Raw genomic sequence first — 17,941 nt, 5'->3', positions numbered from 1 at the left:
CCATTACATTTATCTGAACCCATCAGCTACTAGTTACCAAAATACATAGCAAATTCCCTAGTTAGTTATCTGCCCTCAAGAACGCTACGGTCATCCACTACAGGTTTACTAGACACACCCAGAAACCAAAAGAGGATAGGAAGTATGGCATTTGCCAACTATGCCCCAAAACTATGGAACACACTACCAACACACATCAGAAACGCCAGCTCCATACACATTTTTAAAGGAAAATTAAAAACGTACCTATACAGTCTAGCTTACAAATAGTGTACCATGCCTTAGGGAAAGCGAGTATCTTATTGAAATGTTTTTATTATTATGTTTTTATTTTTTATGTATTGATCTTTTACTGAAATGTTATTTTACTGTACTTTGCCTATTGCCGTACTTTTATTACTGTTGTCTTATTAATGTGATGCTTTATTTTTAGTATCCGGAGCTGCTAACTGGCTAACGTTATGAGAGCTAACGTTGCTACCTGCTGGCTAGCTGACGTTATGAGAGCCAACGTTGCTACGTACTGTACAAGTGCATTGGTTTAGTGCACTTCCTACTTCCGGTTGCTGCTAAACAAGTACAAGTGCATTGGTTTAGTGCACGTTATGAGAGCTAACGTTGCTACCTACTAGATATTGGTTTAGCATTGGTTTAGTGCACGTTATGAGAGCTAACGTTGCTACCTACTAGTTATTGGTCTAGTGCACTTCCTACTTCCAGTTGCTGCTAAACAAGTACAAGTGCTTTGGTTTAGTGCATTTCCTACTTCCTAACTGGCTAACGTTATGAGACATAACACAAAGACGCTATGGCTTGGATAAGCCTTATGGATCCATAAGGCTTGAAAAAGCCTTATGGACCCAACTCTTTAGATGAGGGAACGGGTACTGTACATACGCACACAATACGCGACCACTAATAAAAACGTAACTACACTAACGTTATGAGAGCTAACATTGCTACCTACTGTACAAGTGCATTGGTTTAGTGCATTTCCTACTTCCGGTTGCTACTGAACGGACATGTTTGTGCGGACCTGTTCTCCCAAACTGGTAAGCAAATGACTGTTTTCATTTTTACGTTATTATTATAATTTTTTTTAAACATTGATCTTAACTGATCACTGTGACTTTATTGCTTTTATCGTTATATATGCCTATGTTTGTGTACAGCACTTTGAGCTACATGACATGTATGAAAGGTGCTTTATAAATACTTACTTACTTACTTACTTACTTACTTACTTACTTACTTACTTACTTACTTACTTACTTACTTACTTACTTACTTTGAATAAAAGGTTTTTGCATCGAAAACATGGCAAGAATTGATGAAGTCTTTCAAATTTGAAGCCTCACAACTTCCGAGTTGTTGAACGTAATCACAGCAGAATAACTGCACCACATACCACTTTAACCTTTAGAGGTCAATGGTTTGAGGCTTGAATGCTCCCAAGCACTGAAATACACAAACATCATGTAGAACGCATACTTTTACTTTTGATACTTAAGTACATTCATTATCAAATACGTATCTAATTTTACCAGAGTACTATTTTATCTGGGTATTTCTACTTTTACTTAAATAAAGGAACTGTGTACTTCTTCCACCACTGTTCTCATGTAAATCATATAAACACTTCATGTAAATTGAAAGTGAAACATTTCAAAACATGGTGGAAACGGCAACGTGTGTGATAATATTTTCAAATAATTATATAAAGTTGGGTAAAATAGAGGTGATGTAATGGTTAAGACCCTCGCTTCTGGAACCACACGTACCCCTGCTGGTCTGGGATTGAATACCACCAGAGCCTATTCTCCTGTGTCTCCCTCTCAGGCTTCCTACTGTCTCAATAAAGAACCTTCTCTCCTGTGTCTCTCCTACTCTGTCTCCCTCTCAGGCGTCCTACTGTCTCAATAAAGAACCTTCTCTCCTGTGTCTCCCCTACTCTGTCTCCCTCTCAGGCTTCCTACTGTCTCAATAACATTTAGAATCGATTTCAAGGTCATCCTCCTTATATACAAAGCACTAAATGGAAGAGGACCAAGCTACATTGCAAATTCTCTAGTCAACTATGTGCCTTCTAGAACATTGCGATCATCTACTAATGAAGGTTCCAAACCACAGCCTAAAGAGAATCGGGGATGCAGCCTTTGCAAACTATGCACCAAAGTTATGGAACACATATGGACATTAGGGAAGCTAGATCTCTTAATATTTTCAAAAATAAGCTAAAAACGTACCTCTTCACCATAGCCTTTTAATACACTCCGCTGTTGATTGTACTGTAGCACTATTTTACTCTGTCCATTCTATTTTATTGCACTGCACTTTGCATAATTTTACTCTGTCCATTCCATGTTGCTTTTTATTGCACTGCACTGTTGCATAATTGTACTGTCTATTGTATTCTACAATTGTATTGCACTGCACTATTTTACTCTGTCTATTACTTTTTATTACAGGTTCTAAACTGTCAGGTATTAAACTGTGTGGGTATCAAGCAAGAAAGACTGTCAGGCTTTAAAACTGTGTAGGGGACCCAGGCCTAGAACTGCGCCCTGAGAGAGGGAACTGCACCCTGAGTGGGAGGTTTGAAGGGTCAAAGTGGGTATCAAACAGGAGGGAAGACTGTCAGGTTTTAAACTGTGGATACCAAACAGAGAAGGTAAAGATGACTTTAAACTGTTAAACAGTAATCCAGAACTATTTTATTGCACTGTAAAAAATTGTGGTTTTATATGTCTGCACTTGTGCTCATTTTATGTCTATTCTATTCTACTACTTATTGCAATGCACTATTGCACTATTTTACTCTGTCTATTCTATCTTACTCTTTTTATTATTGTCTATTTGTAAAACTGAATCAAACCATAAACAAGGTGGCCTGTTGGGATGTTAGATCCTAATGTAAAAAACTGTGATTTTATATGTCTGCACTTTATGTGCTAATTTTATGCCTGTCTTTATTCTGTTGTGAAGCACTTTGAGCTGCAATCTTTGTATGAAAGGTGCTATACAAATACAGTTTATAATAATAATAATAATAATAATAATAATAATAATAATAATAATAATAATAATAATAATAATAATAATAATAATAATAATAATAATAATAATAATAATAATAATAATAATAATAATAATAATAATAATAATAATAATAATAATAATAATAATAATAATAATAATAATAATAATAATAATAATAATAATAATAATAATAATAATAATAATAATAATTATTATTATTATTATTATTATTATTATTATTATTATAATTATTATTATTATTATAATAATAATAATTATTATTATTATTATTATTATTATTATTATTATTATTATTATTATTATTATTATTATTATTATTATTATTATTATTATTATTATTATTATTATTATTATTATTATTATTATTATTATTATTATTATTATTATTATTATTATTATTATTATTATTATTATTATTATTATTATTATTATTATTATAATAAATAAAGAACCTTCTCTCCTGTGTCTGCCCTACTCTGTCTCCTTCTTAGCCTTCCTACTGTCTCAATAAAGAACCTTCTCTCCTGTGTCTGCCCTACTCTGTCTCCCTCTTAGCCTTCCTACTGTCTCAATAAAGAACCTTCTCTCCTGTGTCTGCCCTACTGTGTCTCCCTCTTAGCCTTCCTACTGTCTCAATAAAGAACCTTCTCTCCTGTGTCTGCCCTACTCTGTCTCCCTCTTAGCCTTCCTACTGTCTCAATAAAGAACCTTCTCTCCTGTGTCTGCCCTACTGTGTGTGGAAAGGCAAAAGTGTGCTTTCCATGTTGTCAGAAATCTATAAAAAAAAGAAATTATATATTTTAATCTGAGGTGTAAATTCTCTGCTCATTTTATGTCTGTCTATAATTGTGCCAATGCTATGCAAATGTTATGCCTATGTCTACATTACTGCTGTGAAGCACTGCAATTATTGCTATACAAAGTGCATTATTATTATTATTATTATTATTATTATTATTATTATTATTATTATTATTATTATTATTATTATTATTATTATTATTATTATTATTATTATTATTATTATTATTATGACTTCTACTGGAAAAACCCGAGTGTTCCATCCTCACTGTTCAGTTTCTGCTGCCAGATCTGCATATCTAAGCGTTTTCCTTTCATAAGCACTGAATCCTCCCAGGGCACCGCCAATTCTATAAAATACATATATACCGACCTTGAGAAAGACTAGTATTACAGCCTGACAGAATATGCCTCAATGTTGCCGTCTCTGAACACAGTGGACACAACGGGTCCCCATCTACCCACTGTTTTAGGTTCTGTGGGGATGGCAGCACATCGCTCCTATTAGGAATTTTATCAAATGTTCCTCCATACTCCACAGGTCCCTCCAGCTAAGCTTCCTCTTCTCTACACTTTCCCAGTTCATCCATTGTCCCTGCTAAGCCTGGACCACAGCCTCACTACTTCCTCTTGTCGACGTACCTGCTCCAGAGCTCCACTCCCAGCCCCCCGCCACCCCCCAAAGCGTACTAACGTAGTGTACGTCTTGGGAGTCTTACAGTAACTACAGTAAATGTAAGGTACCATTTGGCACAGCCGACACCAATACAGTAGCCCCCCTGAGAGTGACCGGACCATTAACCATTTCACTACCACACTACCAAAGGGTTATTAACCCCTTCACTGCGACAATACAGAAGGTTAACCCTTTCACTGCCACACAACAAAGGGAACCTGTTCCACCCCTTAGGGTCGGTACCGACCCCAAAATGACATTATGGTCATAGATCCATATTTTTCAGAGTGATGCAAAAAATTTGCGATTTTAAAATCAAACGTTTTCAAGTATTAACATCACTAACATGTCACAAAAGCATGTAGAATGTATATTATCATCAATACGTTAGTTTAGCAATAGGTTAAAAGTGTTAAAAGATAGTTTTAAGTTCTCGATTTTCGATCGTCTATTCCAAGCCTGAAACGGAAATGGACATTTTTAACCATGGGAATTGTAGTCTTTTTGCGGCCATTTTGTAGAGGACATGCATAGCTGTCGACCAGCATTGGAATTTTTCCGAACTACACTTCCTGTCAGAGACTGGGGGGGTTCAAAGTTCAGCGTTCTGAATGAATCATATCAATAATTGTTATGATTCGCGATAATAAGCCACAAAAGGTAACGTTTTTGACAAATATTGAAACACAGTTAGTTTCTCCTCCCTATTGTTAGCATGTAGGAACAATTCGATCTGAAATTAGTTTCAAAACGGTTGCACTGTGGGGAAAATAAAAAAGTACACTAGATTACAGTAGATATCATTATCTGTTCTTATGCACGTCTGGTGATACTAAATCCAAATTGAACTCGGGCATTTGAAAGATAATATATGTATATATATATAAAAATGTGTGAATTGGCTATAATAAGGTAATGTATAAGCATCATATTCTATATTCTATAATAATATTTCAAATTGCATTGGTCCGGATGGGAGAATTCAGTACTGTAGCTACAGAACCTTCGGTTTTATCATCTTCCTTTTATTAATTTCCTTAGATTCTTTGTACACATGATCTCAAGAAGGTACTGAACGAGATCAGTGGCAGTTTTTTTAAGTTTGGTCATTATTATCATGGTGTTATTCACTGTCAAAGATGCAAAGAAAAATCATAATTCATATTCTCCTTTGTTTCATCACAATTTAAGCAAGCCTAGTAATAGACACAATATTTCTGACACTGTGAATACATTCCCTGAGGTCCATAGATGTACCTAGATACCAAGAATATGCAAATAGCCCTTGTAGAAGTGGAGCAATATTCCATTTACCTAGGTATATAGTTTATGTGGATTTTCACATCGTGTGGAACGGTTAACCCTTTCACAACCACACTACAGAAGGTTAACCCTTTCACTACCACACTACAGACTGTTAACCGTAGCTGTAGCGTGAAAGGTAGTGAAAGGTTAACCTTCTGTAGTGTGGTAGTGAAAGGGTTAATGTCGGCATCCACCAAACAGAGTAACGATGATGAGCCGACTCACCAGGAGGTTGTAGAGTTTGACATGGATGCCCAGTGACACGGCCAGGGTCTTGTAGAGGGAGAAGCCTGGACAGGGGACCAGGATATTGTCCCCGGGGTTACACAGGACACTGATAGCCAGGTCAATGGCCTGACTGCACCCACTGGTCAGAATCACGTCCTGGGAGATGTGGAGGGGACAACGATGTAAAACGATTCAAGCTAAAGTACAAATATAGCCTGATTGAAGAGTAAAAGTACTCATTCAAAGTTATAATTATATACTAAAGTAATAGTCTCAAAGTATTTGATACTGAGTGTACTTAGAGGGGAATGCCACCCAGCGCTAGAATATAAGAGGATATATATACAGAGATAATATATAGAGGTTTGGTTTATATTTTGAGCATGGATTAATAACGAGGAGAGTCAGGAGACGAGAGGAGGGATGGAGAGAGAGATGGAGAGAGAGAGAGGGTGGAAAAGAGATGTAAAACAAATATTTAAATTAAAAGCTGGAAAAACATCTACTTTACAAGACATACATATACACAACATATAGATAATCCAAAGAACATGGAACATGGAGGGAAGAAGGGAGAGAGGGAACGATGGAGGGAGGGAGGGAAGGAAGAAGGGAGGGATTGAGATAGGGAGGGGAGAAGGCTGGGATGGAGAGAGGGAGGGAAGGCGGGGGGAAGGAGGGAGGGAGAGAGGGAGGAGGGAGGGAGGGAGAGATGGAGGGGAGGAGGGAGGGAGAGAGGGAAGGAGGGAGGGAAGGGAAGAGGGAGGTGTGTCATGAAGAAGCACCTTTGACTCCAGAGGGGCCTCAGGGCAGCTGTAGAAGTTGGACAGAGCCTCTCTGCTCTTCTGGTAACCTGGCAATAGACAATAATCTGTAATACTCTCTTACATCTGGATCCAATAAGGTTATTTCATTATTTCATGACATCTGTGATCTGTGTGTGTGTGTGTGTGTGTGTGTGTGTGTGTGTGTGTGTGTGTGTGTGTGTGTGTGTGTGTGTGTGTGTGTGTGTGTGTGTGTGTGTGTGTGTGTGCGTGCGTGTGCGTGTGCGTATGTGTGTGTGTGAGTGTGCACGCGCGCGCGTGTGTGTGTGTGTGGGTGTGTGAGTGGAGGGAGAGGCAGGTTGAGAGAGAGAGAAAGAGACACACACACACATATATAGAAAGAGAGAGACACAGAGAGAGAGACACACACACAGAGAGAGAGAGAGATACAAAGAGAGATAGAAAGAAGAGAGATAGACATAGAGGGAGAGAGGTGTGTGTGAGAGAGAGAGAGAGAGAGAGAGAGAGAGAGAGAGAGAGAGAGAGATAGAGAGAGAGAGGGGGAGGGAGGGAGGGAGGGAGGGGATTATAAAACCAGAGCATCAGACAAAGTGTATACAGATGTGTGTAAAGAAGATCATCCATATTTCTGCTCAGCCACCAGACAGACCGTTGACCTTGTTTCAAATACAACTCTCTCAACCTCTCTGTCCCACTCAAGGTTCACTATTAGGTCAGTATTCCCTCCCCAAACATACTTATTGAGTCTACTAGTCAACATCCACCTTGTGGGTTGAAAGTGCCCTTGAGTAACTGCTCTAGTGGAGCTCTAAGTGGTCAACAGTGTCAGACTGTGGTTGTACTGGGCAGCTCCTATGGTCAACAGTGTCAGACTGTGGTTGTACCATGGGCAGCTCCTAGTGGTCAACAGTGTCAGACTGTGGTTGTACTGGGCAGCTCCTAGTGGTCAACAGTGTCAGACTGTGGTTGTACTGGGCAGCTCCTAGTGGTCAACAGTGTCAGACTGTGGTTGTACTGGGCAGCTCCCATGTGTGAATGTGTGTAACTATGAGCGTGAAGTCAGGCATTGCTGGAAAAGAGCACACATGCTCAGTGAACTGGTAAATAAAGGTTACAAAATGAAAATGTAAAAAAATACCATGTGGGATTTGAATCTTGCTAAATCTTGTGTTTTCACCTCTCTCTCTCTCTCTCTCTCTCTCTCTCTCTCTCTCTCTCTCTCTCTCTCTCTCTCTCTCTCTCTCTCTCTAATGCCTACTATTTAGCCTAATAACACTGAAACACCTTCAAAAGTATTTCAATAGTACATCAGTGCAGTCTGTCAGAACACAGTGTTTGTTTTGTGTGTTTGGTGTATCTCACCGACAGAGGGAGCATAGCCGTTGTATTTCTGGGAGTCTATGGCATCTTTCATGGCCTGGAGCACTGTGTCATCAGTTGGCAGGTTTCCAAACACGGTGGGATCCCCTGTGAGACAGACACGAAAACAGACCAGAGTTAGTAGTAGCTACTTGTTCCTAGAGAGCAACATGTGTCGGGCCTGCCGACCCCTTGCAACTATTTTTCTGTTTGACCTGTGCCAAATCATCCTCTCTATAGTCAGAGTTTGAATTGAGTGGTAACAGAAATGCTGTGGAATCAGGAGGAGCTCAATAATACGTGGTCTAGAGCCTCCAAGATCCGTCATCCCTGTTTACTACACTGAGCAAAGAGAAGTCAGTACCGGTCGCAAGCCAAGAGAAGTTTTGAAGAACATCCCTGTTTACTACACTGAGCAAAGAGAAGTCAGTACCGGTCGCTAGCCAAGAGGGCTTTTTAACAACCGTCCCGTGTACACAAGATGATTTTTACCTATAAAAGTGAACAAAGGTGTAGTTCTCCTAAACCTTCTCGGCATGGAAATGTGTTTATCCCACCATCTTCCAGTTCCTCGTTTTTTAATTACCTCTGTTGTACAAGTCAAGTGTTCCTTTATTAATCCCCTTGGGGAAATTCAGGTGTCAAAGTGCAAAGTAATAATGGTGATAGTGATAATAATAACAGTAGTGTGCAGTGCAATGCCCCAGTGTGAAAAAAACATAATTATATATATAATCAAACACACACAGGGGAATCTCACCTATGGAGAGAGCGATCATGGGCTTGTCTGGGTGGGGAGTGAGCTTCATGCCGTCCACGATGTCCCTGATGGGGTTCAGGGTGTTGTTGGCCATCTCTGACGGCTTGATGTCCCATGTCTGCCGGCGGCCCTTGGCTCTGGCCGGATAAATGCTTCCGTTCACACTGACGCGGCGGACACTGTTACCGTTCACTCCTTTCCCATTCATTGCGCTCCCATTCAGGCTTTTGGCATTGATGGGCTTTCTGCCGTGGACCCCGTTGCCGTTCATCTGAACCACGTAAGACTTGTTGTCCATCTTGGAATTGTTGCTGGCGAAGGAGAAATATTTATAGGTGTTTAGGATTTTTGTTTGCTTTTCTTTTCCTAATGTACTTTATTTTTTTTGTTTTTATTTTTTTTACATGTAACAACATTTAATTATCTATATTGTTTTCTAGTTTAATTAACAAAAAAAGGCATTTGGGGAAATGAACAAAAATACATAAATACATGCGATTCAATTGTTTTAATAAAAAAAAAAAATATATATATATATATATATCGTTAAAGAAAAAGTCTCTGAGATGACCCTCTGGGTTAGAGATGTGTCTGTGAGGCTATATTAAGTTATGAAAAAAAATCCTCTATCAAAAAAAGACCTGTTTATCTATATTCAAATTAGAAAACAACTAACAAAAAGCCATCAACATTTACATTACTAGACATCTTTTGACAATGTTAGACATTGTTCAGTCCACAGATAGACTAATATGTCCCATAATAAACATATTCTATCTTCCCCAAGAGAATCCCAGCAGTTCCCACCCCACAACCCCCCCCCCTCTATATGAATTGAAAATGGGGGACCCTGATGGAAACAAGACAAACGTCTTTCTCTGGTCTGCATCCCCTTAACAATTGTGTGTATTGAGCCGTACTATACCCATTCTGCAATCTGTTAAATAAAGTTTTCATTCATTCATTCATTCATTCATTCATTCACCTACCCAACCTCCTCCAATGTACAGTTTCTACGTCAAATGTATACTCTATTTTTTAGACTATTTTTGTATCACAAACAGTACTGTATTTGTAAATCTGGTATGTCATAAATGTATAGATGTAGCAGTGTCTATCTGTATGTCGTGTATGTCATATATGTTATGATGAATTGAAAATGGGGGACCCTGATGTAAACAAGACGAAAGTATTTCTCTGGTCTGCATCCCCTTAACAATTGTGTGTATTGAGCTGTATTGTACCCATTCTGCAATCTGTTAATAAAGTTTTCAATCAATTTAATCAATCAATTGACTAAATACACTCCACATTATATAAACAGCTATAGAATCCATCACTTTCTCTGTGCTGGACTCGACTGTAGTGGCTCAGCGTGAGTAGCGCGGCTTGGGTAACGACGCGCGGTAAGGAGGCTATACGGTAGGTGTGGGGCGCTCCACCTCAATCCATCTCCCTGGTCTGGCGCATGCAGTGAAAGAGTTGCTAGTTGTTGTACGGCTGAATCTGATTGCGACAATAATACACTGACTTCGACCTGCTTATTTACTACTACAGTATACGTGCATTAAAGACATACCTGAATGAATGAATGAATGAATGAATGAATGAATGAAAACTTTATTTAACAGATTGCAGAATGGGTAAGTACAATACAGTACGGCTCAATACACACAATTGGGGGATGCAGACCAGAGAAAGACGTTTGTCTTGTTTACATCAGGGTCCCCCATTTTCATTTCATATTGAAAAATACCTAAAGCATCAACATTGAAAACAAGGTAATAGTTTGTAAGCATAAAAAACATACAGCTACTATAAAATACTACATACTGTAACGCTATAATAAATTGATTTATTCGCACAAAGAGTTATATTGAATAATATATTCTTCATTGAAATTAAATTATGTCCCTATACATATTTCTCCATGTAACAAAAATATGTTTAAATACCTTTTTTTTTTAAACGTCAACGGGATTTCACAGTCCAGATGCTGGAATTCAAGTTAAATACTGTATATGAAGAAAGACTTTAAATAATCCGGTTTTATACCAAGTTTCGCCTCAAATGGGTGTTGAACCCGGCCCATATTTCCATTGGTGGAGACTGAGGGTTGTGCCATATACACCCCCGTTACATCACTCTCCAAAACGTAGAACACCTCAAGGATTGGTCTTAACGGCGTCATTTTAACTTTCCACCGATCAGAGACGGGGGGCTGGAGGCGCGGCCCTTGGGGACCCCTGGTGTCCTTGTGCGTGGATGCGCCACATGGAAGGGAGAGGCGCGCGCACCAATGCCGTTCCTCTCATAAGCACAACAAAAGTTACTTATTCTTATTCATCATGAGTCTGACTGTGACTGACATGGCACGCATTGCCTATTTTACTGACTAACCTTATAAGTCAACATAACATTATTTCTCAGTGTTTGCCGTTGTGTCAAATCAATATTTGTTAGAGAGAGAGTCTGGTGTTACTGTAGGACAGAGGAAGATAACGACGCGGTGCATCAAGTCTGTTTTTATTGTTGGGGGGGGGGGGGCACGCGGGGGGTCCATCACATTAATCCACACCTCCTCCTCTCCGCTTCCTCCAGTTGCCACTCGGCGCGCGCGCGGTGTCCAAGATAGTTTCTGTTTACTGTAGTTCCTTCCTTCACGAACAGGCTACCCTAGAGGCGATTAAAGGTGGAGTGTGAGGTTCACCCCAGCCCAATGTATGGAAAACAACCTCACTTAGTTCTTACATAACGGTTATGTTCCCTCTGAATATTTATTTCGGGGTTGTATGGTGTCACAGCTGGCAGTGCCCCCTCCTAGGTCGTTTAGAATATATAGAATAGAATAGAATAGAATAGAATAGAATAGAATAGAATAGAATAGAATAGAATAGAATAGAAGTACTTTATTGATCCAGAGGGAAATTCAGCACTATCGCTCACAATAAACATTTAGGTAGTCAAAAATCACAAATAAGAATAAAAATACATCCAGGGATATACATTCCAAAATATGTATATACATTCTAAAATATACAGCCAAAAATATACAGTAAAATGTACAGTAAACATTTTTAAATGTCGATGTAAAAAGTAAAAAGTCCAAGATATGCCAGAGTTAAGTCAAGTCAAGTCAAGTCAAGTCAAGTCAAGAGTTTTATTTGTCACGGCATACAAGTATACAATGAAATGCGGGTGGTCTTGCCCGCAACGATGTGCAATACAGTAGTAACAACATATAATAGAATCCAATAAAACAACATTGTGCAATAAACAGTAACATAGTATGGCATATCGGTATTTGTACATAAGTTATTTACAGAGCATGGAGGACATGCTAGGTCCTGTGGTAGTGCATACACTGTTAGCTACGGATGAGGCACTGTGTCTTTCTGTACATTGCTATTTTATACAGTCTCAGGTTATACTATACTATTTTTAAAGTGACCTTTCCTTAGTGGCCATAAGTGTGGGCGTGTGCAGCATGAGTGTGTGCTTTCTCATGTTAAAGTGGCTGCTAGTGTGTGAGCGTGTACAGTGTGTGTATCGTGTGTGTGCTCATGTGTGCTTGAGTGTGGAGAGATCAGTGTTCAAGGCTCTGATGGCCTGGGGGAAGAAGCTGAGCCGAAGCCTCTCTGTCCTAGTAGCTGGGGTTCGCAGGCGTCTGCCTGACCTCAGCAGGCAGAACAGGCTGTTGTTGGGGTGGTGTGGGTCTTTCATTATTCTGCAGGCTCTGGATTTGCACCTCTTGTTGTATAGAACCTGCAGGGGTGGTAGTGCAATACCCGTTGTAAGATCCTGATCAAACTGGCCAGTATCACGTCTTCATCTGTTTTGGCTCTCCATCCAATTCCTCTGCGTTGTGTCATTTTAATGGTCCTGACGTCTCCGATAGCGGTTGATAAGATCCTTATCTCCCCCATTAGTGCAATCCACAAACCATAATAATTCTCCACCTCCGTAAGAATCCGACACTTCGACAACGTGAAATACCTTACAAGGAAAAGCGTGGTTTTATTCGATAAACAGAAACCTCAGCTCAGATGTTAACAGATTGTATTGTCCTTGAAGAGTCTATTCTAATGATCTTTCGGTGTGTTCGTCTATCTAATGATCTTTCAGTCCAGTCTATTGTCCCTCTGTCTCTCAGTCCAACAGTGGTCAGGCCTGTTCGTTAGCCAAGACCATCCTCGTGGTAGCCGAAGCTACTGATGATGTGGCATTCTCCCCCCCCCCCCCCCCCTCTGTGATAAGAGGAGAGAGAGAGTCTCTCCTGGTTTTTTCCCTCTTAGTCTCAGCCAGATTTTAGTCTGCCTTCCACCCGGAAACACCGTTCGACTTATAGATGTTCGTCGTCGCAACGACGGCCCCGCCTTCTGGTTGTCATGCGACGTGTTGTCATGACAACTGCGTTAATAACCTTTACACACATTAAACGTTTCATTCACTGTGAACCGCTCTCCCTCGCTCTGGGAGACACTCCGTCTTATCTCAGATGTTCTTACAAGGAATGTCAACAAACACCCTCGCTGGCAGTGTATTCAATCCACTGGTCACCGTTCTGAACCAACCTCTGCTAAGCCAAACACATTTCTGCCCTCTCTGACCTGGCACCGTTAGATGCTACCATCTTCCCCCAATCTATACATCACATACATTGAAAAAGCACCCCAAATCCCTGACCGTGGTACGCTCGGCTGAGCGCACCACTCTCTGTAGGGCCTTCTTGTCCTGTGCCGTGCTGTTTCCATACCAGGCAGTGATGTTTCCAGTCAAGATGCTCTCTACAGCTCCGGAGTAGAAGGACTGGAGTATCTTCCCAGATACTCTGAACTTCCTTAACTGTCTCAGGTGGTAGAGGCGCTGCTTCGCCTTTTTTACGACTGAGTCTATGTGTGTTGACCATGTCAGATCCTCTGAGATGTGGACCCCCAGGTACTTAAAGCTGCTCACCCTGTCCACGGTAGCCCCGTTTATCCTCAGTGGTGTGTGTGTCTCCTGCTGTCCTCTCCTATAATCCACGATCAGCTCCTTGGTTTTACCAATGTTCAGGAGCAGGCTGTTGTCCTGGCACCAGCGTTCCAGTACCTCAACCTCCTCCCGGTAGGCCTTCTCGTTGTTGTCCGAGATCAGCCCCACCACCACTGTGTCGTCCGCAAACTTCACTATGGAGTTGGAGCTGAACTTGGCCACACAGTCGTGTGTGTATAGTGAGTACAGCAGGGGGCTCAGAACACAGCCCTGGGGGGACCCGATGCTCAGGGTGATGGTGTTGGAGGTCTGACCCCCCACCCTGACCGCCTGGGGCCTTTCGCTCAGAAAGTCCAGTATCCAGGCGCTCAGAGCGGAGCTCAGACCCAGCTCGATCAGCTTGTCCACCAGTCTGGTGGGGACTATGGTGTTGAACGCTGAGCTATAGTCAATGAACAACAGTCTCACATAGCCCCCCTTCTTGCGGTCAAGGTGAGAGAGGGTGCTGTGCAGTACCTGGGAGACCGCATCGTCAGTGGACCTGTTTGGCCTGTATGCAAACTGCATGGGGTCCATATCACTGGGGAGGGAGGCACAAATGTGGTCCTTGACCAGCCTCTCGAAACATTTCATGGCCACAGAGGTGAGTGCCATCGGTCTGTAGTCGTTGAGACATGTTGGGGAGGGTTTCTTTGGTACAGGGATAATGGTAGACATCTTGAAGCAGGCAGGGACCACTGACTCCGCCAGGGATTGATTAAATATGGCGGTGAACACAGGGGCTAGCTGGTTGGCACAGGACTTAAGTATGCGTCCTGTTATACCATCTGGGCCAGCAGCTTTCCTGGTGTTCACCTGCATAAATGCTCTTCTCACACTGTGTTCCGACAACGAGAGAGCGTCCCTGCCCCCCCACGGTTGCCCCCCCTCCCTCCACAACAGCCGGCGCGCCAGTGACGTCACTAGCCGTTGAGCTAGCGGCGCCACTGTCTACCCCAAACCGAGCGTAGAAAGAGTTGAGTTTGTCCGTGAGAGAGGCGTCGTCGCTCCCCATTGAGGGGGCGCTGACTTTGTAGTCAGTTATTGTCCTCAGTCCCTGCCATAAGCCTCTTGTGTCGTTTTGTGCCATTTGTGTCTCCAGTTTATCAGCATATGTCCGTTTTGCAAGTTTTACAGCCTTGCGCAGAGTATAGACTGTAGCCTTGTACTCCTCCATGTTTCCTGACTCTCTGCCCAGGTTGTAGGCAGTGGTACGAGAGTTCAGAGCTGCTCTGATAGTACTGTCCACCCACGGTTTCTGGTTTGGGAACACCCGCACCTTCTTTGTGGGGACAATACTGTCAGCGAGTGTTGTTATGAAGCATACACCGCTGTCCGCAAACTCGCTGACGTCACTGGCGCTTCCTTGAAACATATTCCAGTCCGTGTCCTCGAGCGCATCCTGAAGCGTGGCCTCTGATTGGTCGGTAAATTTTTTTGTCCCAAGTGTAAATGTTTGTACTGTTTGTACTGTTACTCAGCAGGTCACTGCGTACAAGAAGGCGCCCGCCACCACTGACTCGTAGAATTGATTGATTGATTGAAAACTTTATTAACAGATTGCAGAATGGGTACAGTACAGTACAGCTCAATACATACAATTGTTAAGGGGATGCAGACCAGAGAAAGACTTTCGTCTTGTTTACATCAGGGTCCCCCATTTTCAATTCATCATAACATATATGACATACATGACATACAGATAGACAGTACTGCTACATCTATACATTTATGACATACCAGATTTGCAAATACAGTACTGTTTGTGATACGAAAAGAGTCCAGAAAATAAAGTATATACATTTGACGTAGAAACTGTACATTGGAGGAGGTTGGGTAGGTGGGGGGGGGGGGACTGTACATTGGAGGTGGTTGGGTGGGTGGGTGGGGGGGAGGTTGGGTAGGAGGGGTGGGTGGGGGACACTGTACAACTGTACAAGCAAAACTGTACATTGGAATATTGACAAGACCATACTTGGTAATTTACTGTACATTTGAGGGGGTTGTGTTAGGACATTTACAGGGGCCAGTTTCGAATTGCAGTCTCCTGTAGGTGTTTTTTGAGAGTGTTTTTGAAAGTGGGTAGTGATTCACATTCCTTTACAGCTTTGGGTAGGGCGTTCCACATTGATGTGGCATAATTGCGAAACGTGTTTAGTCCCTTGATTGAGCCGAATCTGGGTTTAACATGATTTGTGGAGCTCCCTCTGGTGTTGTGATTGTGGTATTCACTGACCTTTGGGAAGTATTTTGACATGTACATGGGTACCTTGGTCGTGTAGTGTATCTTGTAGACCAGGCCCATTGCAAGTTGCTGTACTCTGTCGTCTACTCTAAGCCATCCTAGGTTGTCAAAGTGGGCAGGGGTGAGGTCAAGCAGTAGTCTGACCAGTTAGTTTTGAGATGTTTGTAATTTTGTTTTTAGCGCCTTTGAGGTGCTTTGGTACCATGAGGTGCAAGCATAGTCGTAGTACCCTTGAATGAGTGCTCCTGCCAGAGTCTTCAGGGTATTCTTGTTTACCAGTGAGGAGATCCGGTACAAGAATCGAGTTTGTTGGTTGACTTTTTTTATTACATTGGATGCCATTTTGTCACAGGAAAGATTTGCCTCTAGGATGGAACCCAGGTAGGTAATATCTTCTTTCCTTGTGACAATATTGTCACCCACTGTAACTGAGAAGCCGTCGGTCTTGCTGAGTTTGTTATTTGAACCGAAGAGAATGGACTCTGTTTTGCCCATGTGTAATGATAGTTTGTTATCAGCGAGCCATATGCAGATTTTGCCTAGTTCTGAGCTGAGGGTTTTTTCAACCTGTAACTTGTTCTTGTCAGAGACCAGCAGGGCTGAGTCGTCCGCAAACATCCTCAACATCCTTGTACAGACGTTGAAGGATCTCAGCCTTCTGAGGAAGAAGCTGGGCCTTCTTGTAGAGTGCCTCAGTGTGTTTTGACGTGTTCAGTTTATTGTCAATGTGCACTCCGAGGTATTTGTAATCCTCAACCATGCATGTCCACGTCAACCTGATGGAAACAAGGGTCACAGGTGTACGCCTCCTCCTCCCCCGATCCACAGCCCCATGGTCTTGGTCTTCGTCACATTGAGCTGGAGGTGGTTCTTTTCTCAGCATGTGATGAAGTCCACCACCAGTGCCCGGTATACCTCCTCATCACCATCCTTTATACATCCCACTAGCACAGAGTCATCAGACAACTTCTGAAGGTGGAAGGCCGATAATGGAAGTCATTGGTGTAGATGTAGACAGTGTAGACAGTGTAGACAGTGAAGAGGAAGGGGGAGAGGACTGTCCCCTGCGGGGCCCCAGTGTTGCTGACCAGACCGTCTGACACACAGCCTTGTAGGCTACGCACATACTGTGTCAACAACCCAGGACACTAGGGGGGCCTCAACCTGCATCACATCTAACTTCTCACCCAACAGCCCAGGCCATATGGTATTCAGATAGATAGATAGATAGATAGATAGATAGATAGATAGATAGATAGATAGATAGATAGATAGATAGATAGATAGATAGATAGATAGATAGATAGATAGATAGATAGATAGATAGATAGATAGATAGATAGATAGATAGATAGATAGATAGATAGATAGATAGATAGATAGATAGATAGATAGATAGATAGATAGATAGATAGATAGATAGATAGATAGACGGACGGACGGACGTAAATGTACATGTATCATCATCATCATCAAACCTTTATTTGAATAGGCAGGTTAATTAAGAACAAGTTCTTATTTTCAATAACGGCCTATTTGGGGGTAAAAAGCCCCCTAGGGGAAAGGGGATGGGGGATAAAATCAAATAAATAAAAATAAAACACAAAGGAACATTATTAAAAAGGCAGGACATACATACAGAGCAACAACTGAACTGAACAACAACTGGCGGACAACAGAACAATAGTGGCAGCATGGTGTTAGCACAT

General features: G+C 41.6%; 1 protein-coding gene across 2 annotated transcripts in view; it reads right to left on the bottom strand.

Annotated features, from left to right (window-relative positions):
- The window catches only part of tat (tyrosine aminotransferase), a 55,838-nt gene that overhangs the window by 18,676 nt on the left and 19,221 nt on the right, over nucleotides 1–17,941 (bottom strand). The window contains exons 1-5 of one of the 2 annotated variants that reach the window (XM_084334646.1): nucleotides 10,930–11,019; nucleotides 8,975–9,285; nucleotides 8,218–8,322; nucleotides 6,856–6,923; nucleotides 6,068–6,226 (exon numbers count right to left, since the gene is read on the bottom strand). In XM_084334646.1, the coding sequence (XP_084190772.1) occupies nucleotides 6,068–6,226; nucleotides 6,856–6,923; nucleotides 8,218–8,322; nucleotides 8,975–9,272 (630 nt within the window). In that variant the 5' untranslated portion in view covers nucleotides 9,273–9,285; nucleotides 10,930–11,019. Of the gene's footprint in view, nucleotides 1–6,067; nucleotides 6,227–6,855; nucleotides 6,924–8,217; nucleotides 8,323–8,974; nucleotides 9,286–10,929; nucleotides 11,020–17,941 lie in introns of those variants that run through there. The other variant, XM_084334647.1, reaches the window with a different exon arrangement.

The sequence above is a fragment of the Notolepis coatsorum genome (assembly GCF_963971535.1).
Source record: "Notolepis coatsorum genome assembly, chromosome: 18".
Lineage (NCBI taxonomy): Eukaryota > Metazoa > Chordata > Actinopteri > Aulopiformes > Paralepididae > Notolepis > Notolepis coatsorum.
This window is presented reverse-complemented; position numbering and strand designations above follow the sequence as displayed.